The sequence below is a fragment of the Pocillopora damicornis genome, chromosome 7 (genome assembly GCF_964200805.1).
Source record: "Pocillopora damicornis chromosome 7, jaPocDami1.2, whole genome shotgun sequence".
In the NCBI taxonomy this organism is placed as follows: Eukaryota; Metazoa; Cnidaria; class Anthozoa; order Scleractinia; family Pocilloporidae; genus Pocillopora; species Pocillopora damicornis.
In genome coordinates this window covers 18,978,446-19,005,130 of record NC_142676.1, presented here as the reverse complement: position 1 = coordinate 19,005,130, position 26,685 = coordinate 18,978,446, and the positions used below count along the sequence as shown (strand labels likewise).

The 26,685-nt window shown below is 37.8% G+C and overlaps 3 protein-coding genes and 1 long non-coding RNA gene across 4 annotated transcripts in view; 3 read left to right on the top strand and 1 right to left on the bottom strand.

Moving 5' to 3' along the window:
• LOC113674186 (uncharacterized) overlaps positions 1-5,509 on the top strand; it is a 6,889-nt gene extending 1,380 nt beyond the window's left edge. Inside the window, exons 2-7 of the mRNA XM_089211952.1 lie at positions 1-490; positions 965-1,139; positions 2,182-2,282; positions 2,757-2,838; positions 3,556-3,701; positions 4,716-5,509. The exon at positions 1-490 is cut by the window's left edge and continues 200 nt beyond it. Coding sequence (XP_089068078.1) covers positions 1-490; positions 965-1,139; positions 2,182-2,282; positions 2,757-2,838; positions 3,556-3,701; positions 4,716-4,979 — 1,258 coding nt within the window. The 3' untranslated portion in view covers positions 4,980-5,509. The remainder of the gene's footprint in view (positions 491-964; positions 1,140-2,181; positions 2,283-2,756; positions 2,839-3,555; positions 3,702-4,715) is intronic.
• An 849-nt stretch (positions 5,510-6,358) lies between these two features.
• Positions 6,359-7,973, bottom strand: LOC113674185 (general transcription factor IIE subunit 2). Its single transcript, XM_027190658.2, has one exon. The coding sequence runs from the start codon at positions 7,971-7,973 to the stop codon at positions 7,113-7,115; it is 861 nt and encodes a 286-aa protein (XP_027046459.2). The 3' UTR covers positions 6,359-7,112.
• A 108-nt stretch (positions 7,974-8,081) lies between these two features.
• LOC113674184 (uncharacterized) lies at positions 8,082-20,112 on the top strand. Its single transcript, XM_027190655.2, has 17 exons — positions 8,082-8,281; positions 8,360-8,587; positions 9,294-9,366; positions 10,207-10,303; positions 11,113-11,373; positions 11,714-11,880; positions 12,315-12,467; positions 13,014-13,834; positions 13,997-14,041; positions 14,279-14,421; positions 15,438-15,923; positions 16,467-16,643; positions 17,035-17,299; positions 17,688-17,781; positions 17,918-17,988; positions 18,528-18,677; positions 19,122-20,112. Exons 1-17 carry the CDS (start codon positions 8,255-8,257, stop codon positions 19,221-19,223), a joined length of 3,360 nt encoding a protein of 1,119 aa, XP_027046456.2. The 5' UTR covers positions 8,082-8,254; the 3' UTR covers positions 19,224-20,112.
• Positions 20,113-24,504: 4,392 nt separating this feature from the next.
• On the top strand, positions 24,505-26,685 carry LOC149043027 (uncharacterized). The gene is made up of 4 exons (XR_016188167.1): positions 24,505-24,761; positions 25,355-25,466; positions 25,848-26,127; positions 26,365-26,685. It is a non-coding gene; the product is annotated as an uncharacterized LOC149043027 (long non-coding RNA).

The following is a 26,685-nucleotide window of genomic DNA, read 5'->3' as shown; positions in this document are numbered from 1 at the left end:
CACTGAAAAGGAGATTGCTTACCAGCTTAAGAACTCTGCTGCCAAATATATTCTGACTGTGCCTGAGATTGCAGACAGAGCTAGACAAGCTGCAACAGAGGTAGGAATTAAGGAAGTGTTTGTTATTGGTGAAGCAGAGGGGTGTGAACCATGGGCATCTCTTCTCAGTGATGATGGAATGGCCTTTCCAGACAATGTTGTAATTAATCCAAAAGAAGATATCTGTGCTATGCCATACTCTAGTGGTACCACAGGTTTCCCCAAAGGAGTTATGCTCACACATCACAACATAGTCTCACAGTTGTGTATTATCATGCATGAGAATTTTATGCCTCAACCACGGCGAGGAACTACCCTTGGACTTCTGCCATTTTTCCACATATTTGGCATGGTGGTGGTAATGTCACAATATCTTTACCGTGGAGGGAAACTTGTCTGCATGCAGAAATTTGAGGGAGAGCACATGCTAAAGCTTGTACAAGATTGCAAGGTTTGTTTCTGAATTCTCAGAGCTGTGACAGCTAATGGACTAATGATAAGTACATCAAGGCATGCATGCTTGAGTCCTAGTTAGCTTGACAATTTTAACCTTTGTTGAATCAAAGCAAAATCAATTTTCTTCGTACTTCCATTGCACATTTAATTTAGAAATCTAGCACTTTTACCCTCACTTACATTTTACTGCGTCAACTCTTTTTTCAAAATGTTTCATTTTCACCCGATGTTGTTAACCCTTTAACCCCTTCGACTGAGTGGCATCTAGTTTCTCCTTATAATATCACCCCTGAATTAAACACTAAGGTCATGAGAATAAGGGAAATGATCACCAACTAAATAAGCTCTGCCAGAGTGGGGCAGGAATGTTGAAACTTCAAATTAATTGATGCATAAGTTCAATTTTTGGTTTATCATCTCAACATAAGCAATGCTTAAACCCCTCAATTTTCTTAAATTTCTATTCTAGATACACGTTTTGTTTCTAGTGCCACCTATTGTTACATTCTTGGCCAAGCATCCATTGGTGGATAACTATGACCTAACCAGTGTTGATACCATTATAAGTGGTGCTGCACCTCTAGGAGCAGAACTTACCAATGCTGTATGGAAACGTCTTCCGAAAGTGGTTGCCATTGGTCAAGGTGAGAAATATTGTTTAGGTGAACTGCAGTTCTTGACATAATAATTTAAAGTTCAGTTTTGTTAATGATAATGTTTGTGTCTTATGAAATTATTTTCATTGTAACATACAGTCTAGAAAGGTTCTAGATGTTTTAAAAGGTGGTAAAGTGTTTTTCTCCCTACTTGGGTTGCTTTAGATGCAATTGCAATAGTGCTGTCTTAGCTGAAAGCAAAGGAAAAAGCCAAAAGCAAATTAATCCGCATATAAAACTACCCTCTGGCTATATGCCTAACAGCTGAACAATTTTTGTAGAAGTTCAAGCAAATAATACTTTCAAACTTCGTTAGAGTACCAGAGATTTCAAGCAACTAAAAAACTTGAAAAAGAAATATTTCTTATCTCTGCTAATGAGGTTTTATTATATGCTATATGCTAATTAATTTAAATTTGACTTTTCTCTGTTTTCAATTTTTAATTTTTTTCTATGCAGTTTTTCTGTGCAGTTAGGTATAAATTTAAGATACCTGTTAGTCAGTTTGTTTGGTTATGAGATATCTTCAGAATCAGTTAAACTTTTTTTGTCTATTTTATTCATAATGATTTTAACCCTTTAAGTCCCAAGATCTGATTGTTAACTCTCCTCTCTACTTGTTGCAAATGTCCTTGTAAGTTAGGCATGAGAATTTGGTGATAGATCAAAATAACCACTTTTACCTGATAAGTTTGACTATTCTCATTACCTGTTTGCTGCATAATGCATGAATATTATAGGTAGAAGTTACATGTTTATCACTTCTGGGAGTTAAAGGGTTAAGTCTCACATTTAGTTTTCTGTATTATTAGTGAGATGCAGTCAGTCCATGTTTATAACTTGAATAAAATTATGACACCAATTGTTATTAAAAAAGGAAAGTTATTTCAAAATCTTTTCAGACTAAACATTATGTGACTTGTTTTTTTTTTTCTATGATAACTGTAAGTATAACTGCTTTGAAACCCACTGTCCCACTTTTCTGGGTCCACCTCTGATTTAATTAGCTTGTTTGATCAAACCATTTTAGGATATGGTCTAACAGAAACAAGCCCAGCTGTAATGCTTTGTCCAAGAAAAAATTGCAAGCCTGGTGCTGTGGGTGTTATGCTACCAAACATTGAAGGGAAAGTAAGTGGAAATGGTAATATTGCATACTGCTGTAGTCCTCACCAGGCACTCTTGTCAATAATCACCTTGAAAAAGTGTTATGAGTATTATTTCAAAGCAGGTTACTTTCTCAGTCAGAATTCAAGATTGCTGGTAGAAACTTTGATCTAATTTGTTCCTCGACATCAGCACCTCCCTAAAAACTTTTACAAACCCAAAAAGTGCTCTTACACTCTTAATCTCAAGGTTCTACAATATTCTTAACACACTAATTACACTTACATTAATAACTTGGAACTAAATTTTATTTAGTTTCTTGATACTGTTAGTTTTCCTAGACAATTAAAACAAGTAATTGCAAAGATCTAGAATAATCTAACAAGTCAAGTCATTAACAGAAAGATTACACTCTGAAATGAGTAGTTGGTTTTCAATAGCAGCAAATTAGATCAGCTAGGGTCAAATACATCATACAATCTGTCTTTTCATACTTAGGTGGTTGATGTCCAGACAGGCCAACCTCTCGGACCAAATAAAGATGGAGAAGTCTGCATCAGAGGACCTATTGTTATGAAAGGTTGCAAAGCAAATAGAGATTTAAGTCAGAGTGTCTGTGTGTTTTCATAGTCTACAATTAAAATTCTTTTCATAAGAGATACCTGATCAAGGTTTAATTCTTAACGTTATTTATGCCTTCTGAAATATCTTCCTTAACCTTTGACTCCCTAACATCAGTGTGCATATTCTCCATACTGCTCTCTATACATTTCTTAAAGTGCTGACAAGGAGAATTTGTTTTAAAATCAAAAGCTTCTTTAGCTTGGTGATCATTTCCTTTATTCTCATGACCTTAATGTTTAATTCTAGGCTGATATTGTAGGGAGAAATTAGATGCTAGTCACTCTTAATGGCAAAGGGTTATTTATAAGTTAAAGTGATTCTTGAATGTTTAATATGGCATTTGGGGCAGGTAAAAGGTACTGAGGCATGCATGCCATATGCTCTGACATTGCCAGGTTTTAATCCTTTGTCTCCTAAGAGTGACAGGCCTCTAATTTCTCCCTACAGTTTCCCTGTTGGATCACATATTAAGGTCATGAGAACAAAGGAAATGATCACCAACTAAAGATGCTCTCATTTGTTAAGCAAATTCTCGTTGTCTGCACCCAAGGAAATGTATAGAGAACAGTATGGAGAATATGCATGCTGATGTTAAAGTGTAAAGGTTAAAGCCCTTCAAGGTCTTTGCTTGGACAGCTGTTAGCAATTTTCACTTTTCCATTTTCATCAATAGGCTACTTGAATAACCCCAAAGCTACGGAAGACTGTATAACTCCTGATGGATGGTTCCACACTGGAGACATTGGTTACTATGATGAAGAAGGCAATTTTTTCATTGTAGACAGACTCAAGGAGCTCATAAAATACAAAGGATTTCAGGTAACCTTTAGCATGTGAGCTACAGATAAGTTAATGATTTGTTTGTTAAAGTAATTACTCAACTTCTCTGTCGATTGACTGTGAATATATGAAAAATCTATTAGGTGAACTGCGGATAAAGATGTGAATATGAAAGCAACCCTCGTAGTAACGAACACTACTTGGGCAGTAGTGAAAATAAGGCTTGAAAAAAATTCAGAGGTCATGTGTTCAAATCCTGTACAGGCCTGAAATTTTTTCAGGCCTTATTTTCACTACTGCTCAGGTAGTGTTCATTACTGTGAAGATCACTTTTGTATTCTCTGTTTATTATCTGAATTTGTGAATCTGTAAGTTTAGAGCAGATTATACGATAAACTGAATTAGACATACACTTTGATTGGTTTAAACTTATGATCTATCAGAGGACAGATGTGTAGATAACATCACTATAAACACATTTTGTCTTTGTTATCATATAAAACAAATAGATTGCATCTTACCATTGGTCTGAACAGAAATACATCATAGACGACATCAAAAATGTGGTGAGAACATCAGTGACACACTCAGCTGTGCCTCATCTGCCACCATTCTTGGCCACATATTACATTTTAATGTTATCTGCAATCTATCACTGAAGAGATGCTCAATGATATGGAATCTATTTGTTAAATGGTTAGCTTTGAAACTAACAATTGATAAGACTTCTGCTTGATTTCGTTTTTGGGCTGAAAAATTGGTACATTGAAACAACTTGACTGCTCTCAGGAAGAGCAGTGATATGACAGGATTCAGCTTTAAATTGTTGAACACTAAGAAGAATTGACTTCTTCAATCAGAAAGAGTCCAACCTAAAGCCCAGCTTGGAAGCAGGGAGGGAAGTAAAGGGGGTGGAGGGGTTACTCCTTCATGGGGGCTTGACAGAACTGTTTTTTTAATTAAATCTAAGGAGTAAAATATTCCCTATAGGATCAGACATACATTTAGTTTGTCTGGTTACACAACAGACCTGTCTACTTTTCTTGTTTGTAGGTTCCCCCAGCAGAACTGGAAGCACTCCTTCACACACATCCAAATGTACTAGATGTTGCTGTGGTGGGAATTCCTGATGAGGGAGCAGGGGAACTCCCCAAGGCATTCGTTGTCCCAAAAGGAGAAATAACTGAGGGAGAAATCATTGAATTTGTTGCACAGAGAGTTTCTCCCCACAAGAAACTTAGGGGTGGTGTGGAGTTTATTGAGCAGATTCCCAAGACAGCCAGTGGGAAAATATTGAAACGGGAATTGAAAAAATGATGATTTAATTGGATTATTGTCAATTTGATAGTTATGATATTAAAATTAGGTGCGAATGATACTTGTTTGTATGAGCTGTAGCTAATTTTCCATGTAAAGTTTATCTCAAGTAATATTATTTTCCAGCCCAACATTTGGATTAATGAAATACAAGTAGGCAAATTTATCTTGCATTGTAATTACCTAGGTAACACCCCATAAAGGAAAAATGGGCCAGCTTGTGAAAGGATTATACTGTATAACCCAGTGGTTTTTGATAAATACATGTATTTCTCTAGGATAACAAAATAGTCAGAAACTGCCTCAAAATACAATCTTTTTCTAGAGTATTGTAATTGAAAGTACTTGTATTTCTTTAGGATAACAAAATAATAGGAAACTGCCCAATAATAGAATTTTTTTAGATTGTTTGTGTAATTAAAATTTTTTGCAAGATTTCATTTGGAGAGAATTGCAAAAAAGGGCTTGAGGACTTTATTGTCCAGCATTGTTGATACTGAAGGAAAATAAAATCAATTAGTACTGTAAAAGCTGTTGCTGAGTGTTATGCAGTTCACCAAACCAAATAATAATGATAAACTTTAAATTGAAAACTCAACCCATTTATTTGCAGCGATTCCAGCAATGTAAGGTAGGTTTTCTATAATAAGAAAATTACCCTTTAGTAGTGAAATTACAGTTCACACGAAATGCAATAAAACTCACCGACTGTTTTGAATTCAGAGTGTCCAACATAAACAACTATTCCAGTCAACAAACATGTCTGCACAAACACAACTAGTTTTTTCTTCGACAAAGCACATGGTTGATTTCCCGAATGTTAACGTAATGTAGGCACTCAATGGTGAGCTCTACTGAGATACCACAATTTTCCTGATTGGTCAATAACCAATAATTTAATGCACTACTAAGCCCATGGAAATTTTTTTTGTTTTAATATAAGTTTTGTTTCATAAAAGCAACAAACCACACTTACTATGGGCTTGCTGGCCCAACAGCCTTTGCAGGATGATGTGAAAACTCTCAGAAAGTTTGTAAATCACTTGCCTCCAACTGGTGATTTACAGAAATTTTCACTTGTCCTCCCAACCTCCCATGAGGTTTATCATGGCAGCAAACCCATTGTAATTGTGGTCTTTTCTTAACTCTTTGACCCCTGAAAGTGATACATGTATAATTTCTCCTGATATTTTCACTCCTAAATCAAGCATTAAGGTCATGAGAATTAGAAGAGATATGTGCAAGATTAAAAATAACCTCAGTTATTGGGCAAATTCTCTGTAAGTACCATAGGAAATGTATGTAGAATGTTGTAGAGAAGTTACAAATGGAGGATAGGGTGGAAATGGTTATTTTTTAGTAAGCTTTGACAGTGTATGTATGTTTTCATTCCTTTTTAATTTATTGCATGATAAATCTCTTTGACAATACATTCAGCTAAGACACATTTAGCCAAAATCAGGGAATAGTTGTACACCATTTATTTTGATATACTTGTAGTTATAATCATGACCATACTTTTGTAAGGAAAGCATAACTTAATTATGATTACAAAAGCTGTACTTGGAGATTTGTTACTTGTGCTGCTCACACAAAATGCAGTATACACAACATCATCTTAAAGTTAACCCATCATCTCCCAGAAGTGGAAGCAGCAACTTCTCTCTAAAGTAATCATATATTATCCAGCAAATAGGCTACGAGGATACTCAAACTTATCAGGGAGAAATTATCTTGGTCTTTCACCAAATTCTTGTTACTTGCTTGAGGGGAGAAGTAACAATCTTATCTTGGGAATAAAATGGTTAAACATGTAGTCTGCTTAATGGTGGAGATGAGTCCTGAGAAAGGTTGAAAGTTATCAAGATCAAAATATGGTGAAGGTTGCCTTTGTTCCAATAGAAGCATAACAGGGAAGGACTACATTGAAAAGGGAATCTGAAAGCAGAGAGAGGGCAGAAAATGCTCTCATTTCTTCAAGTGGACCATGAGTGTCATTCCCTCATGACTGGGGGGGGGGGGGGGGGTTGGTTAAGATAGGTCTAACCAGACAACTTGAATCATGCCAACCAGGAAATCAAACTATGTAGTTTAAATTTCGAAATTTGAAGCTTTCGGTAACATTTATTTAACTTAGTTTTCTGAATAATCCTTCAAGGTGCTCTCATCTAAATGAGTGTTCAGTTTCTTGAAATTTCGTTTCCGATTTGCTTTCCTCTTCTGTTGTGTCTGTTGTGGCCTTCTGATTCCAGAGTCCTGCATTGTTGTGATCCCAGCTTTAATAAGATACTTTTCAATGTCATTTTCACCAATCCCTTCCACTGAGACTCCTCGCCAGTGCTTCTGGAATTCCTCATCAACTTTAAGTTGATGTTGGTCATTCTTAAAGAAGAGGATAACCTTTTTGTCAGTTGAGCGCGTAATGAACATGATCCGACGTCCAACTGATTTTATGACTTCATCAGCGTCCGGCAAACTTTCCCGTATGTCATCAAGAAGAATTCCGCCTAAACCCGAATCTTCGTGCCGCTCTAGAAGCCTCAGAAGTTGCTTTTTGTCCTTTATGTGATACTTCGGTTTGAAAACAAACTTACCATCTTTATGAATGAGTTTAGAGTTTTCTTTCAAAGCTTCATTGCCCAACCAAGCTTTGTCACCTTGGTTGATGTCAGTGTATTTAATTTGATCGAGTATCTCATCCAAACTCAACGGATCAAACTCTCTTTGAAGATGACGCCGTTTCATGAAGTCCACGATAGCCGCAAGCACAGCAAACTTGTGCTTGCTTCTAAAAGCATGTGTTTTATAATCAGGAGAAGGGCTGACCGGTTTCTTTGGCTGTAACAATTCCTTTGGCAAATAACTACTCTTTGGGACTTTCGGTTTTGACTTGTGTTCTCCACCTGATGGTTTCGATTTTTTCGATTCGACAGTCGGTTGTTTCATACTTCTAGCTTTGAAGGATTTATACTCCTTGATGAGAGAAGAATCCATGGTTTAATGATTGATTATCCTGAGTGAATAACGGTATTTCCAACCAATTTATATATCTTATATGACCAGTAGAGTACCGACAACACTTCTCGTCAGGATTTCACTCAAGAGAGACAGGTCGCGTTTTGCTTGGTAACCGTGCCTAATCTCCGACAGTTTCCGAAGTTTTCCGGTGCATTCCGAAATTTTATTGAATTACGAACAAAGCATTCGGGGTTTCTATTTGGCGCGAAATTCGCTTTTGCGAAGAAAGATTCCTAATTGTACCAAAGACATTCAAAATGCCAGGAGCTGTCGACGTGTTACAGGTTAGATAGCCTAAATTTTTTTATTTTGTTGAATTCCATGAATAAACATTTAACCAGTTTTCGCACGAAATGGCACAGCGATTTGCAAACGACGACTTGTTTGACGCGGAGCTCGGAGAAGATAGTGATGGCGGACGAGATGGAAATTTTTCAGACAACGAAAGTGCTCCAAAATCTCCCGCACTCGATCACATCGACAGCAAAGAAAAAGATAATTCAGAAGAAGAAGCTGCAAACAGTGATTCTGGGGAGGAAAATACATCTGAAAAGGAGAAGAATCATCGAAGACGAGAATCTAGAAAGAAGGTAATTGATTTGAATTTATAAGCAAACTTGTTCGTTAGCCTTTTTAAACTTCGCAAAGGATCTGTGAACTTTAAGTAGGTCGATGAAAAAAGGCAACTTGTACAGCCGATACTAATTAATGCGTACCTTCTACCTAGCTGAGATGTAATCAAATAGAAATAAAATACTTGATAACAAATTATTACAAATTGCATATGTTAATTGGACTCGAAGGACTTCTGTTTGTAAAAATATCTAAAGTCTGAGTCTCCATCATAAATGAAACTGCAGCTCCCTTTTTCGATTTTGATGTCCTTTATGAAATTTTTAAATGAATAACGTATCAGTTGGAGGGTCTCAGGATTAATAATACTCTATGGAATTGCAGCTCATCAATATGGTCAGTTCAGCCGTGGAAATGCTACCCCATCTAGCGGCACATTCCCCATTAGCCTATTGCTAGGATGTACCCCTGGGGATTATAGAACAAGGATTTACAACAACTGGTCTACTTACATCAAAATCTAAATTAAAAAAAAAATGTGATCAATTGTCAGAATCTAACTACAATAAAACACTACAAAATCTTTTCTTTTTTTCACGAGGGTAAGATTTCTTCAAATAAAACAGTCAGGTTAAGTTTGCTAGAAAAGTTTAGCCCACATACACTTTAGAAGAACTAATATTATGACAAGGATTTAGTCAGTTTTCATGTTATTTTTAACAGTCAAGCAGGCCTCATAAGGCAAAGAAGGCAGAGCTTATGTCCATGCACAGTGAAACACAGAGAATGGTCAGAGGTTTGTGTGTATTTTTGATTGTTTATTGCTGCATTAATATTTCAACCCTTCACACCCTAGCATCAGCATGCATATTCTCCATACTGAGCCAGTCCCTCATATTCTCCATACTGACCCGGTCCCTCATATTCTCCATACTGACCCGGTCCCTCATATTCTCCATACTGACCCAGTCCCTCATATTCTCCATACTGACCCGGTCCCTCATATTCTCCATACTGACCCGGTCCCTCATATTCTCCATACTGACCCGGTCCCTCATATTCTCCATACTGACCCGGTCCCTCATATTCTCCATACTGACCCGGTCCCTCATATTCTCCATACTGACCCGGTCCCTCATATTCTCCATACTGACCCGGTCCCTCATATTCTCCATACTGACCCAGTCCCTCATATTCTCCATACTGACCCGGTCCCTCATATTCTCCATACTGACCCAGTCCCTCATATTCTCCATACTGACCCGGTCCCTCATATTCTCCATACTGACCCGGTCCCTCATATTCTCCATACTGACCCAGTCCCTATACATTTCATAAGGTTGACAAGGAGAATTTGTATAAAAATAAAGAGCTTCTTTAGTTGGAGATTATTTCCTCTATTGAATTCTCCTGACCTTCATGATGCTTGATTCAGGGGTGATATTGTAATGAGAAATATGATGCTAGTCACTCTCAAGGGTCAGAAGCTCTTAAAAATGCATATAAATTGGTTGCAACACATGTATTATCTACTACTTAAAGTGCCTATGACAAAAATTTTTGTTTTGCATTTTCTGGTTGATAGCTAAGTTTCTTACATCTTTTAAATTTCATATGATATTTTTTTACTTTTTAGAATCAATAGTGAAGCTGCCATACCATATGCCAGCTGTACTTCCTATAACACATTTTCTGAAAAGGGTGCCACTAACAGATCAAAAGAAGTCTGACAGGTACTATGAAGCATGCCTGTAATTTAATCTTTATCTTGCATGAATTTATTATTAGAGAAAGACCCTTGTAAGTTATGGAAGAATGGAAGAGAGAGGGAAAGGCTGATAGCATTTTACTAACACATTCCCTATAAAATGGAAATAAAATGAAAAAATATTTGTCTTAACATAATTAAACCATTAGGAGAAAAGAAATATGTTAATAAGAGTGACAGGATTCTGAGGTTTAACACGTCCTGGAGAACCTGGAAAGTCCTGGAATTTTATTTTGACATTTGCCAGGACTGAAGAGTCCTGGAAAAAAGACTATAGGTCCTGGAAATTCCTGAAAATCTCCTTTACTCAAGTAATAAAGTTTTCAGAATTAACATTGAAGAAATGTCTGTAAACTGTAAGGGGAATTGATTTTGAAATCTTGAGAATAGGAGAGTTTAAGGTGAAATTTAGAGTCCTTGAAAATCAATCCAAGTCCTGGAAAAGTCCCTGAAATTTGTTTCTGAAAAATGGTATAATCCCTGGTATTCATGCAAACTCCTCTTTTCCTTGGAAGTTGTGCTAGTCTATCATAATGAGCGCTGTCATGTATTGCAACCCCAGCATTTTTGTCAGGTGTTTGTCACAAGTCAGTTTTTATTCCCTAGACAGGAGATGCATCTTGAATTTTCCTTGTTATCACAGCAAGCAAACACTCAAAATGATATTATCAGATCTGGGTGACATGATTAGTTTCACTGTGCAACTCCTCCAAGAAAGTAATGTAACATAATAGAGAATTTATTGTCATCAACATCCTTCCCTCTTTCTATCAGCCCAAGGGTTATTTCTTCAGGAATTCCGCCTGAAAATAAAACATCACCCATTGGTAATGGTAAGCCTGCTGACCAAGAGCTTGCTAGTCCCTTGATTGCTGATACTACCAGTCCCACAGCTGCTGTTGATGCAGTTAAGGTGATGTCTAAGGCAGCAACACCAAAGCTAAGTGCTGCTACAGATCCATTCTTCTTGGACTTGGATGTCACCCCACCTGTGGCAAAGCCAATAAGTAGTGGAGTACAGAGTTTAAAAGAAAGGTAGTAGTTGATTGGAACCAAAAAATGCTTTTACAAGAGTGAGCCCTTATGAAAGTTTCAGTTTTTTCTCCTTTTCACTTTTCATTTATTTTTTTTTTTGCTGTTGGTAATAGATGTGATATTTTACCTCATACAATTTGTCCAGTAGCCTGAATACTAACATTATTTGCTGTGGAAAACACGGAAATGAGAAGTTTTTTTGCCACATTTGTATTAAAAAAATACATTGCAAAAACTGGGCTTCATTTCTGTAACACTTGAGAATAATGTTACAGTGTACAAGTGTTGTTTGCTTCATTTACCTGTTCTCATTTAATACCATTTAATAATTTTTTTACAGATTTTTGAAGCATACCTTAAAGCCTCAAGATAAATCAACAACTGCAAAGAAACTCACAGAGAGAAAAGATCCCCCAGTGGAGGAGGTCTCTTTAGAAGAAACACCCAAACCCAAGGGGGTAAACCCAATCCTTTGTAATGAGAAACTCATGACTGCTAAGACACCTGGTGAGTCTTGTATGCGCTACTTTTGTTATACTGAACATAGCACATTGTATTTTGGTGAATTTGCTTAATAGCTTATAATTACAGAGAATGTTTATTAGTAAAACAACTTCATAAAAGTGAAGTAAAAAATCCAAGGTCAGGCATCAAAATGGAATATTAAATGTGGTATGAACTAAATTAACTGCTGCTGCATTTATTAAAGTTTAGTGTTTCTTCGTACATGTACATATGTGGCATTATTTATGGGCAACAGTTAAGCTCTTATGTCTCATTTTTTTTCGTTGAGATAGAATCAATTGAATACAATATAGCAGTTAGATGGTGCAAAGGAACTGATGGATCTACATTTACTGCCAAGTAAATCAAGGATCAATTTGGCCAATGTAGCCTCTTGTTGAGAGTTTAAATAATATACTTCAATTGTTTTGCCGCAGGTTCCAGGCTTCAACTTCTGAAGGAACAATTACAAAAAGAAATGAGAGTAAAACGAGCAGAAAATAGGCAAATACAAGAATCTCAACGGAAATTAGACAATGAAGAAATGAGTGAGGAAGAAGAAGAGGAAGAAGAAATGACAGATGAAGAAGGTGGATGTACAACCTACATGGCCTACATTACAATTTAACCCTGCAACTCCCAGATCAGATTTGTCATTCTCCTTACTTTCAACCATACAATTCCTCTAATATTAGTTCAGAGAAGTTGGTATTGGATCAACTAATTATCCCCAAACTGATATTTTTCTGTATTCTCATCACTTATCTGATTGATATTGTAAGGAGAAATTCTGTCTTAGTCACTCATGGGAGCTAAAGGGTTAAATTTATTCTAGGCTGGTTAGATTGCTATGTAATGTTAGATCTGTATTAGCCCAGAAATCTTGTACTGTGATGCGTCAAGATTCCAAGATACAGTTAACAATTCCCCCTTCTCACATTTTGATTACAGCTCTTAAACACCAATTTTCAGTATAATGACTTTACTGTTTGCCAAAAATTCTGAGAATTGAGATAAAGAAAGGGAAAGAAAAATGAAATTATATTGCTCTGATAATCACTTGGGGAAGACATTAAATTTCTTTGGTCAGTCATAGAAGATGTTGAGAAAGAATGCCACTCATTATCTTTGCGCAGATGAATCTGATGATGAACTTGACAAGTGGAATGAAGATGATGAACAAAAGCAAGAGGAAGGTGACAGTGAAGTTGATGGGGAAGATGAAAAAGACAAAAAGGCTAAAAATGACTTTTTAGATGATGAAGCAGATGAAAGTGATAATGATGATGATTTTGATAATGGCAGAGATGACATTGACTCAGGATCTGAGGGAGATGTCAGTGATGATGGTGAAAATGACAACACTGCAGATGAAAACTCTGTTCTTAGTGATAGTGAATTTCCTGTTTTAAAATCTCATCACGCTATCAAAAAGAAACCAAAACAAACAAAAGAATCAACCATTCATCCTAAGGAGGAAACTATGGATCTTTTTGGTTTTGGTGACAGCCGTTCCAGAGGACTGGAAAATGACGGTTCTCTAGAAAATAACAGTAACAGTGAAAAAGGTACTGGAGAGAGTGTGGAAAGCCTTTGTCTGCGGCTAGACAGTTTGGAAGACAGTGATGATACAAATTTCCACTTTCCTAGCTCGCCAGTATTATCTAAGATGAAGGCTAAAAACAAAAATGTGGCCAATATTTCTGAGGCATCACAGGAGTCCAGCCAGTCAAGTTTTGGGGGAGGGTTAGGTTCAGAGTTTGGTGGGAATGCGAACAGTCTTGAAGCCAGCAGTGACAGTAATGTGATACCCCCTGGACAGGGGGATAATAGAGTCCTCGGAATGGATGAAGACAGAAGTCCAGGAAAGAAAACACCTGAGATATTCTCATCTTTTTCCAGAGTCAGACACCTCATGGGCATGGGAAATTATGGTGATGCACTGTCTGTAAAGAAGGTAATAATTCTGATATACTTTATTTTGCTTTTACTTGGTGTGAAAACAGTGAACTTAGCTCAGATGTGTTTTTACTCTAACAATAGATAGCAAAAGCATGGCTAATTTATGCATTTATATGTCATGCATAAGACCTACAAATTTATTCCATTTATTTTTCAGTCTGGTAAATTATCTCAGCTCACACTTCCTGTTGAAGATTCCCAGGTAGGTGATACAGTTCACATAAACTACTAATGTTGATTCACTTACATTCTCTGTTGAATTTCTCTTACTCTGTATGGGTACCTGTAATTATCAAATTCTTTATCTACAGAGAGTTCTGTTCTATAGTGTATTCTGGGAAAAAATTCAATTTGTGACTGGAAAATTTTGCAAAGTTATTGAGATTTTGATTGAAATTTAAAGTAAAACCAATTTATTTTCAACCAACTTATTTTTCAGGACCTGTTTGATCATGAGAGTGATAGGAATGTTGAAGACAACAACTCTCAGCTACTAAAAACAGGATCAGAGCCCATGTCTAGCGATTTCAACTTTTCTCTTGATGAAGACACACAGTTCACTCAAATACTGAATACTCAGGGGTTAGTCTTACCTTCCTTCCTTGGTTTTGCCTTTTTTCTGACTCTTTCAGATGTACAGGTGTACATAGTGAGTAAGGAAAGTCCTGTCTTGTAATCCTTGGCTAGTTGGTCTTCCACTTGGGCCAGTGGATTCATTCATCATTTGCTTAAAAAGCAAGTAAAAAATTTTCACTTTTCTGTCTGCAACTGAGGAAAAGCCAATGAGCAGACCCTTTGGAAACGTGGAAAAGGTTACAACTTGCCCAAAGGCTAAGCTGAAAAATCAATTTTCTTTCCATCCTTGTGTACATCATTTTGTTTTGGTTCAAAGTTCCATTATTGAATGGCTCTCACGGAAAAATCCCCTTTGGTTTTATGTCCTCTATAAAGGTGCAATAAATTTTGCATGCTTCTTTACATATTGAAGTCTTATCCAAAAAAAATGGTTAGAATTTTTTATTTTTTATTTTCCTTATGCTCTTTTGTACTATGTTGATTAACAAATAATCTATGGAGAAATGTCAACTTTTCTGGCTGATATTGATCAATGCATTGCATTTTAAAGACAGAGAAAAGGTACAGAATGGCTTAGAGAGCTACAAATTAAAAGAAAGAGGACATTTTCTGACTTATGATTTGTAAAATAGACCAATGATCCCAAGCACAGGTTTGGATGCCTTTGGAGCCTGAATTTTTCTCCACATGCTTCTTTTCTGCATTGCTAAAGTTAGTCACCTGTGAGATCATGGCTTTGATTTTCAATCCACAGGGCAAGTAAAATGTTTTTATTTGATGGGATTAATACTGAAACTTCTGGGAGATGGAAAATCATCAAGAACTCAACATTTATCTCAGTCTATGTAATCTTATTATGAATGTAACATACATATAATATGCTTGTAGTTTTTAAGCTGTTTTCCATATTCCCAATAATTTGTGTTTTTCTTTCTTTCTGGAGCAAAAAGTTGTCACAATGACTGCTAACAATACATTTGCTCATGTTGTTATTTGCTTGTTTGTTTTTATTTCCATTGCAGCTTCCTGAACTCCAGTAAAAAGAGCCAAGCAAAGACAAAGAAACTTTTTGATGACAAAATCAGTGGGAATACCCAGCCGGCCATGAAGGAGCTGCTTGGGTTGTGTTCTGGAAGATTTAGTGACGACGAAGACGGCCAACCTCTCCATAACACCGAAAGTCAAAAAAATACAAAGGGGCAAAAGAAAAACTCAAAACTTGACACACAAAGCAAGCAAGACAATATGAGTGAACTACTGGGTTTATGTTCAGGGAAGTTTAGCGACGATGATAATGATGATGAGATAGTTGATGATGTGTTAGAAAGGCAGGAAAAGGATCCAGAGCAAAGCAGATCAGAGGTTGATGAAGAAGAGGGAAAGATTGATGGTGATGAGAGTGACGAGAAACGGGGCAAGGAGAGTGATAATGATGATGATGAAGAGAGCGATCCTGAGGAGATGATTCTTAAAAGAAAGTATGGCAAGACTTACGGGACAGAGAAAAAGTATGTTATTCATTGACATGTTTATTTTTTCTTTTCACTTTTTTGTAGCTCTTATCACACTATTCTTATCATTGACATCTGAGGTGATTTTGATTTAAACCTTTTAACCCTTTAACTCCCAAGATCTCATTAGCAGTTCTCCTTACTGTCTGCCATATAGTTCTTGTGATGTAAGTTTAGAGAATTTGCTATTGCATCAACTAATAATCCCCAAATTGATATTTTTCTTTATTCTCATCACTTATCTGCTTGAAATTATAATGATATGGTAAGGAGAAATTCTGTCTTGGTCACTCATGGGAGTTAAAGGGTTTACCTCTTTAATTGACTAGCATCTAATTTCTCCCTACAATATTCCCTGAATCAAACATGAAGGTCACAAGAATATTATAAGGAAATGATCACCAATAAAAGTAGCTCTTGATTCTTAAACAAATTCTCCTTGTCAGCTCCTTAGGAAATGTATAGAGAACAGTATGGAGAATATGCATACTGATGTCAGGGTATAAAGGGCTAACTGCTCTCCTGTTTGGATACGTATAGGAACGTTTTTGACAAGAGGAATTTTTTGGAGGAGGAAGCTGAGCTGTCGGGCAGTGATGTAGGATCTGATGAAGATGAAGATATTGCCACAGATGATGATGTTTTGGACGAAGAGTCTGGAGGAGAGGATTTACCATCCGATGAGGAACTGCAGAAACAGATTAATAAAGTTCATATGTAAGCGGTATTTATCATCGAATGAACAAATCTGTGGGCTTATTTCTTGTACTTGTGATATTGCGGACCTAGCGGGGCTTGCTAAAAATTTATTTGAGATTTCTTAGCGGTAATCAGAGTATCTGTCGCCGGTAAACCCCTCCCCCCCCTCCTCCCTTCCCCTCTCCCCAGAAATTTGTTAAGTTTTAAGCAAGTTCGCATTCATAGTCCTGGGAAAAGAGGGGCATTGTAGGTGTGAAGTGTTTTGCCTCCAGAATAAAACACCACAATCCAGCAAAGGTTGAACCTGTGTGTCTTGACAGAGGTCTGGAACCCATGGCCACGGCTCTGAGCCGAGGTACTGACACAGAAGGAGTTCTGCAAAAGAAAAAATTCTATACCTTTCTTGCAGGAAATCAATCCACGACCAGGACAACGCGGAACTAAGAGCTGTCAAAGAAATGTTTCTTCCTGATGGCGATCTATACTCAGATGGGCAGGGCCGGACAAGGCACTTCCGGTGGAGGGGTATTGATGAGAATTCACAGTTTAATCTGTTCGGTGATAAAGGCTTGTGGGGCGACGAAGAGGGAGAGCCCACTGAACTGAGTACCGAGGAAGAGATACAGAGACGCAAGGAAAGATATGAAAGAGAAACGTTTCTGAGAGAAGAACTGGTAGGGTGAAACTCTCTTTGACCCTTATGCCATAAGATAAAGCAATTTTTTCAATTGAGTAAGAAAAATCATCCGGGATTGCGTTGGTTTTGCATCACATTGGTATGCCATTGGTCTAGAAAATTGGCGCCATTCTCCGGACCAATCGTTTGTATAGCTGAGAGCAAACGCACCTGGTCACTGGTGTTTTCCCGCGCTTGAGGTCGATTGCATCTTTTGATTGGTTGAGGTGATAGCTTTAGTTTTCTTTTTTTTATGTGCGTGTAACGAGCCCATTTCTAGACGCAAGCAAGCTTACTGAGTCTTTCAAATTCTTTGGAGTATTTTTGTATTTCTGAGCAGTGAAGCAATTGATTTCTTTGGCTCTGTTTTATTTTACTTTCAACAGGAAAAAAAGAAAGAGAGTAATATGTTAGATATCGACGAAAACAGCCAAAATATTCTCAATAAAATTAAAGATACGAGCAGTCAATTACCAGAAGGTACGGCCAGGGCTTCTGTTTTCTTTATTGTCGTTTTTTCACCAATTTTCTCAACTTTCGTTCCCAGTTTTTTACGTAACTGTGCTTAAAAATTATGTTTCTTCCTTTTCCCTTTCATCTTTTTTGTGTTGTACAGCTCCAGTGAAGCCTCAAGCAATCATGCTGAACTACAAAAACAGCGTGGCACCAGCAGTAAAGAAAAAAAATGTAAGTGTGCCGAGACGCGGCTCTCTGTTTGTGTGGGTACAACTGAAGGGACTTCTTGTACTTAGGAACTGCTTAAGTAGTGTTCATTACTGCGATGATCACTCTCGGCTTCATTTATTAATCCGCTGTGCAAATGTATTATATTCAGATATCCATAGTCATTTACTCATCACTTCACGGGTTTATTAAGAACCAAAATAATGACCAGTTACCAATTAGCTTGTTAGCTGAGTTGGTAGACCACTACACCGGTATCAGAGGTGTCATGGGTTCAAATCCTGTACAGGCCTGAAATTTTTTCCACGCTTTATTTTCACTATTCCTTAAGTGGTGTTTATTATTGCGAAGATCTCTCTCATTCTCGTTTATTAATTCGCAGTTCAAATATATGATATTCATATATTCACAGTCGTTCACTAAAGGGACTGTTAATCCACTTCAGTATTCCAACGAACGGTCTGCTTCATGCTCTTCTTCTTGTGAATTCCAATGTTATAGTCGAACGTTTGTCAAGCATTATTTTTTGTCTTCTTTTGCAGTCTTTTAAAGGATCATTTCTGAAGCACAGTAAAACGACTCTGTCAAGACTTTCATCGCTCACATCCAATACACCAAATGCGTCCGCCACAACACGAGGATTTGTGTTCCACACTGTGTCACTTTCTGGCAAGAACGACTCTAATGCAAAGGTATGTGACGTGCCAATAGAGTTTACGAACATCGATGCGAATTAAAATCACGTCAAACTGAATGTTCAAGTTCCACTTTGTCCATCGAGTTTTTCTACCAATAATCTGTTAAGTTTGTTTGAGAATTTTGCATAAAATAGGAGTCTGACCAAAAGCCATATGACGATTGTAACTGTAATAAAAAAATTGTTTCCAGTGAAGCTATAATTTTGACTCAGGGACGTATCTTTCGCATTTTTGCGATATTTGAGAATGGCATATCTTGCGGGAAAAGTGCGTGATTTCACTAGGGACAATTTGAATGAAATAACTCGAAAGAAAAGCCGACATAAATTTTGACAGTTGGTGCAAAATTTTAACAGAATAACCGAAAACGAAAAAAGGGAACGACTTCAATTTTGTCAAATGGTGCAAACAAGCTGTAATTTTTGGTTTCTCTTTCAGAAACTTCAACGCACAAATTCTGCAATAGATTTACCGGCGTCCAAGAAACCACGATTGGACAGGGCCATGAGTGATTCCACCAGTGTTTTCTCCATGTTATAACACCAGGCTGTATTTAAAGATAACTACGGCGGGCCGTAAGTACATGTAACCTCCGCAGCCGGCGGTATTGTACGCGTGTGAAGTGCATCCGGTTAGTGCAGCTGAGAGAACCTTGACCGCAAGCTACAGCTGATGAACGAACTTAATTAGTTACCGCTAAAATGCACCAAATCCATTTTTTGGTAGCTCGTTACGTCTCTTCCAGTCTCTTTGCACGTTTTTTCTCGCTAAGGATTTCTCAACAATTAGAACGATTTTCTTTTCAGCGACTTGAAGCCAGAAATAACATTGTTACGGGCTTTATCGCAACGCTTCTACATGTACTAGGCAATATTTCCTCTATTCAGTTGGTGCATTAGCTCGCTTTATTTTTCTCTGATTATTCTATGCGGTTTAGACTTATCAGCGTTCGTAAGCCGAAATCATTTTTATAACTCAGTTCTTGTGTGGTGGGGTGAGGCTTAAGTCAAAGGAGAATTTTTTATCATAAAAGGCTGACAGAACTTGAGACGCGAAAGTCGTTGATTCTTTGCTGATAGAACGCTGCTTTGGTCATCTTTGGTATCAATAAACGTTGCGTTGCATTTAAATCGTAACTAGTCATTCCTCCTTATGGAATGTGAGACTAAAGTAATCCTTTAACCCTTAAGAATGACTGGCATCTAATTTCTTCCCAGAATAACATCCTTGAATCACACTTTAAGGTCACGAGAACAGAGAAAATGATCACCAACTTAAGAGGCTTTCGATTCTCCTTGTCAGCACCTTGGAAATGTCTAGAGAACAATATACAGAATATGCATACTGATGTTACGTGCATCACTTTGATATGAGCTTTTGAATACACGTGTTTTATCATATTGTACATAGTTACTTAATCAGAATAAAAGCACCTTGTTTACAAACGCGTTTCATGATTTTCTGCCTCGGCGAAAAGCACACCATAGTTTCCCCTATGAGCATTTCTTACAAATTTCAACTTTATCAAACCGAGCAACTCAAACTATTCGTCCGGTAAAGTTTTGCGAGAATATGAATTTCACCCATCACTGATCATCCTTTTTGTCCATTATTTAATGCTTTTTATTTGTCTGATGACGATTTTCAGAGGCTCTTGTCGAATCTCGAGTGTGAATAAATTCCGGGATATTGTGCGCGAAAAGTTCGGGAGAATTTTCATCCTGAAACTCCATCATGGGGCTGTAACTCCGCTGGATTTCAACATATCTCGTGCTGGAAAAGGAGTTATTATTGCCATTTGCGAAGGGCTCTGATCTTTGCGGCGTTGAAAAATCGCTTCGCTGACCGCTCAAAAAGAAATCTGTAGCAATATCATCGGCAGAGTTATAAGTGTTACCATCATCTTCAAATTCTACAGTTGGACTGTACCCTCGCTGAATTTCTATGTACCTAACTCCATGAACTGCACCGGTGTTGCATCCATTAAACGTGAATTCTTGTGTTTCAAATGGAGTATCTTTCAACTCGCTTCGTTTTGCATTTTCTCTCTCCTTTTGGCATTGAAGTTGATGATCTATTAGCTTGTCCGACGGACACAGTTCCTCGCATATTTCACACGGTAAAGCTATGACAATGCTTCCGCTTTCGTGGGCCAATTTTTTTTCGCTTTCGTCGGCGCTTGAGGTCGTCTGATCGCCTAACCTCTTGTCTGTTTTGACGAAAGCTTTTTGCCCGTAATCCATTCTTGTTTCTGAGAGATCATTTACGCCACTTGATAATTTTACAACGCAAATCTCGCTGTTGTTATTGGTGGAAATGCTTCATCAATATCTTTTAGCGATTTTCTTCTGATCCGCTTTCGACATTTCCAAGGCATCTAATGTTCATTAGAACTTGTACATTAGACGGGTACAAATACACTCGAGGCATTGATTTGTCTGTGAAAGCTTCCTCTTCTTGAAAACTCTTACATTAATAAATCACTAATCTTCAACCCGTCATCTCCAGTAATTGCTGAGATTTTCCTTCAGTAGGAGTTGATAACTAGGTTGGATGAAGTTCTTTATCAATCGCTAGCCTTCCTTCCATTCCTCCTGAGGGGGCGAGGGGGCTACTGAAACTTGTGTGCGCTTACCGCCTAATTCAGAAGTGATTAGCAAATACCGTTCATCACCGATTTTCTTCGGCATAAATAATGGTAATAGGACCGAGTGGAGTAAAATTCGGTCTCTAACGTACGAGGATTTTCAAAATCGGACGACCAAGAAGCGGGAATCTGATTTGTCAATCACGAGTATGATGACAGACCGTAATAAACGACACGAAGTGCTGTTACCAGTTAATCAGTCATAACCATTACAATTTCCGAAAAAACAAGTATAATTATTCGAGAAAATATCTCCGATAGAGGCATAGTCTAAAGAAAACTCTACAGAATAATCAGAGGCCGGCCAATGCACCAATCAGATTGGAGGAAGTTGTTAAGGTTATGATTAATAATGATAATAGGACCGAGTGGAGTCCAATTCCAATAAAAATCGGACGACGGTGAAACAGGAGTCCGATTTGTCAATCATTAGTATGATTACAGACAGAATTGGACGACACGAAGTTCTGTTACCAATTAATCATAACCATTTCGATTTCCGAAAAAAGAATTGTTTTCCTTTGAAAAAAACGGTAAAATTTTTTGAAAATGCCACGATGCACTTTTCCCGTCTTTCATATTTTAAAAAGCTTAAAAATCTTATGTATAATGCACTGAGGCCGTCGGATGCTGAATTCTTTAAATACGTTTTCAGTTACTCTGTATAACTCACACACATTTAGCGCTCGTAACTAAGGAGAGATTTGTTTTTGTTCCCAACCTTAAGAGTGGTTATGAGATGCAGTTCCGCTTCCACTAAAACAAGTGCAGATATTAGAGAAGAAGAATATGATAGAAAGTACGATGACAAAAATAAAAAAAGGCATCATCATACAATTTTTACATCCTTTCCACAGCTCTGCTCCGACGAGGAGTGGGTTCCCTGGCTGTTCCTAAGACACTCTGATCATAAATGGTTCTGGTGGGTTCCGTAATAGCCCCTTCCGGTGCCTGCATGTTTCTTACCGTGTGGAGGAGTTTGATAATACAGCACGTTATCACAACCATCTAGATGAAGCAAGCAGCATTAATTGGCTCAGTATCCATACGGTTCAGTTACTGCGGCAAAATTGAAACAAGCCTCTAAAGTAGACCCCAGCAAGGAAATTAAACGTTTTTTGAATGAAAATTAGAACTTATTCATTAACTCTCGAGCCTAGTCAATTGTGGTCGCAAACTGACTAAAGGGAAGGGTTTTAATAAGAATGATCACCTCCTGTGATTTCCTTCTGTCCGTTCTCCAGGATATGGGGCCCATGAGATTACCTTAAATGGTATACTAAGCATTCCTAATGCTGTTCTTTATAGGCCGCTCTACTTAACCTTAAACAGAATGATAAACATCGTCGGGAGAAATAAATCAGTAATTTTGCATCGTACAGCTAAAAACTAGCTAAATGAGTAGCATGATAGAGCTGCAAGGGTTGATAGAACGTATTGTGTCAAAACTGTATATCAGTTTTAGCCTGCATAGTTGGTGGTAGCCTGCGTAGCTGATAATAGTTTGTGTGCGCTCTGAAGCGTAAGGACCCGTAAAAGGCAGAGCGATGAGAGGCCCAGCGTCGGTCTAACTTCATCGAGCCCAAAAAAATCGCAAGTTGCGTACCAGTTGCGTTTAACGCATGACAGGACCTATTTGGAATACAAATACACTATATATCAGTTTTTAGGACTGTGTTGGCGGAGGTTCGACTTCAACTTTCACTTCAGGCGTGGTCAGGGACTTTTTACTGATCAGTTTTGGGGGTGACTTTTTCTCAGGTCACCTGCATATTCGCGCGATGAATGTTGTCTGTTTTTTCGGCAAAGGTCGCACGAGTTTGCTGGAGCATGCCAATTTTTAACTGATACCCCATTCACACCAAAGCTTAAACATGTTTTAAAGTTTTTTTTTGTTAAAAAAAGTTTTTTTTTTTCGTAGAAACTACTTAACCTAATATTTTTTTACTTAAAATGTAGCACATTGGAAATGCAAGTTAGCAAGCACTTGAATCTTATGGACAATTAAGTTTTTCAGTTCTCTGGTTATGATTTTCATTCAGTAAAAACCAGTTTAACAAAACATGTTTTGCTGGTGTGAATAGGGTATTAGATTCCTTTTTTTTTTAAAGTGTTCAGCTGGACTTTGACTTGGAGTACGGTCATGCAACTACGCTGATTTTAACCTGAATACGATTTGTTGTTTTTCGTAATTATATCTTGCGAGGCAGGCCGCTTTGGTTCACGCTGTGGGTGAAGCAGCCGGAAGCGGGAAAAAGTAACTTATTTTCATGCTTCCTCTTGAAGAGGTCAATACGGGTGCCAAATTTAACTTTCACGCAGACGACTGACGAAGTTATCCATGCTATGATCTAAAATAAACAACTCCTTTTGTAGGAAAATCTCAGTATTTGCTTTAGATGGGGTTTAGAAATAATAGAGAAACCTAACCGGTCTACAAGAAGAGTAATATACATTATTTCACGAAGCAATCCAAGCCTCGTGTGTATTTGAAAAAGAAATCCATCTAATATATTAACATTAGAAGACTTGGATTGACTAACAATGAAAAGCGGATCAGAAGTTTAATCGCTAAAAGTTCAGTTATAACTCTGGAAGATATTGATAGAGCATTTCCGCCAATTACAACAACGAGATTTGCGATATAAAGTAATCAAGTCACGAAAACAACCTCTCAGAAACAAGAATGGATAACGGGCGAAAAGATTTCGTCAAAACAGACGGGAGGTCAAGCGATCAGACGGCCTCAAGCGCCGACGAAAGCGGGAAAAAATTGGCGCACGAAAGCGGAAGCACTGTTATAGCCTTACCATGTGAAATGTGCGAGGAACTGTGTCCATCGGACATGCTAATAGATCATTAACTTCAATGCCGAAAGGGGAGAGAAAATGCGAAACAAAGCCAGTTGAAAGATACTTCATTTCAAGAACAAGAATTTGCGTTTAATGAATGCAGCGCCGGCGATTCGTTGCCAGTTCATGGAGTTAGGAAATAGAAGTTTAGCGAGGGTACAGTCCAACTATTGAATCTGAAATGATAGCAACACCATTGACTCTGCCGATGATGATCTTTTTAAGCGGCCAGCCAAGAAATTTTTCAACGCCGCAAATAGAGAGTTGGCAAGTTGTCTCTATAATCAGTCCGGGCCATAACCATTTCTGGATACTTGATGACGTCACAAACATAGATGTCATAGTGGGATATCGAGGAAACTCACTCATTACTTTATTCGAGCCCTAGCGACTTAGTTCCCGACCCATATCCCATGAAACCTTGCAAAATTACAGAAGACAAGCAATTACACACAACAAGAAAAGAACTAATGGTGGTCGCGATGACGAGAAGGAAAAATTCAGATGAAAAGTCGGGTGGAGGTCCATGTTGCGAAGAGCTCGATCGAGGAATAACCTCTATTTAGTTGAGGTTTTCAGGTATGCAACATTTTTTTTGATTCCTAAAAAAAATCTTTTAAAAAACTAGAATAAATTTGCTTCCAATTTGTCAAAATTCCAATCGAGTGCACGAGGTTTTTGCTCGAGTGCACGAATGTTGAAAGTCTGTCCGTGTGCAAACTACCAGACGGATTCCTTTGTTCAGATCCATCGGAGTATCGTGTAAACCATAAATTTTAACCATACGTTGTGGCCGGCCAATTTAAAGTAAAAGGACAATTATTTATCGGACCTTTATAAGCCTACATTGTGAATTTCAGATCAAGCCAACAGCATGGATGAACACATTCAGTATCTCGAGACACTTTGTCGTCTTTTTGGCACAAATCTGCCACGGACCTGGGTCAGTGCTACAAACAAAGACTCTTTTAAATCGGAGCTCTGGATGAAATTTCGAATCAATGTCGATCTTGACATCAGAGAGATTCATTCAGCCAAGGCGAATGCACACTAAAAAATAATTTCAGGAAACCACGATCTAACACATAAATGTGATTATGCAGCGAGTAAGTTCTCCTTCGGGCAAACAAAGAACAAAGAGGTATTCGTTCACTGAGCTCTCACATCTTCAGGTATCGTATCCGGGAAATGTGCGATAAGAGCGGCATGAAGATGAAAATAAAGAAATCACATTGGTGGAAAGCCTTGCCGAAGTGTCTCTATTACAGCATTCCGGAAACAAAGGTTGGAGTTTAACTACACGAACTGATGAGAGTGATATTTTCGTCTAAAACCACAAGGGACTTGTCTGTAATTGTGAAACTCGTTTAGAAACACCGCTCGTGCTTTCACATTTTCCAGTGATTACCTAAACAAACTTTCTATACAGGGTGTTCAAATCAAAGGGTAATTGTAAAGGACATATTATTGCTGACTAAGAGCTGTAGGACCGAATTTGTAGTGTTCTGAGACCTAGATTCTCCCGCGAATCGATCAATAGCGCGCAAAATACCTTGAATGATTCTCTTGCATTGAATTCGATCATGTGTATTCGTCTTAATATAGATTGTGACTACTTGATTTTATTTTATCCCAATCATGTATTTATTGGCGTTTATTTTCCAGGTATCATAATTTCAAGATCAAAGCTCCACGTGGAACACCGCTTGTTATTCAAAGTGAAGACGACAACACGTATGACTCGCATGCACTGGCTTGTCTTCTTCCACGAGAAATGGAACGCATTCCAGAGGCTCTACGAGAAGTCCAGATTTTCAGCAAATCGCAGAGAAAGACATACACTTTAGGAGATGTCAAAGGGCAGCAGATCGGCACGGTTCAGCACTTTCTAAATATACAGCTGCATGCTTTACTTCGATGTGGCAAAGTAACCAGGAATTGAAGGGTAAGTTACTGTTTTCTTGCTTTACTGTTACTGTTTCGTAAAGGCTTGATGGACTGAAATTGATAATGTCTATTTAAAAATCGGAGAGAAGCAAGATATTGTCTTTCCTCGACCTATACTGGAGAGAAATGAAATTGTCCCGATTCCGCGATCTAACACCTCACTCGTCCAAATTGTTATCAGTGCGCGTTAATTGGTTCAACCTTATTTAATTGGTTTTCTTGTAACCCAAAATAGGGAAATCAACGGAGAACGGACACTAACACCGAGGCCAAGCTCTACCCAGAAGTTCTCCAGATACAAACAGGCTGGCGGAGGAGCTTTTATTCCTGTGACGCTCTTGGTGGAAAGACCACAGCGTTACAAAGAATTTGTGCTAGAAAGAATCCGCTTTACTCTTCCAGAATGCGAGAATGTCGAGGACATGCATGTTGAATGTTTGAAATAAACGAATATTTTTAATGGTATCTTATGTCCAGTCCTTATTAGCGAATTTTGTTTCAGCTTACTACCGCATTACAACATGGTCGCCACAAAAAAAAAAAAAAAAAAGAAAAA

Coding starts and splice junctions, on each gene's coding strand:
- LOC113674184 (XM_027190655.2), top strand. CDS start 8,255: ATGCCAGGAGCTGTCGACGTGTTACAG. Junction 15,924..16,466: donor ACTTACGGGACAGAGAAAAA/GTATGTTATTCA, acceptor GGATACGTATAG/GAACGTTTTTGACAAGAGGA. Junction 18,678..19,121: donor AGAACGACTCTAATGCAAAG/GTATGTGACGTG, acceptor TTTCTCTTTCAG/AAACTTCAACGCACAAATTC.
- LOC113674185 (XM_027190658.2), bottom strand. CDS start 7,973: ATGGATTCTTCTCTCATCAAGGAGTATAAATCCTTCAAAGCTAGAAGT.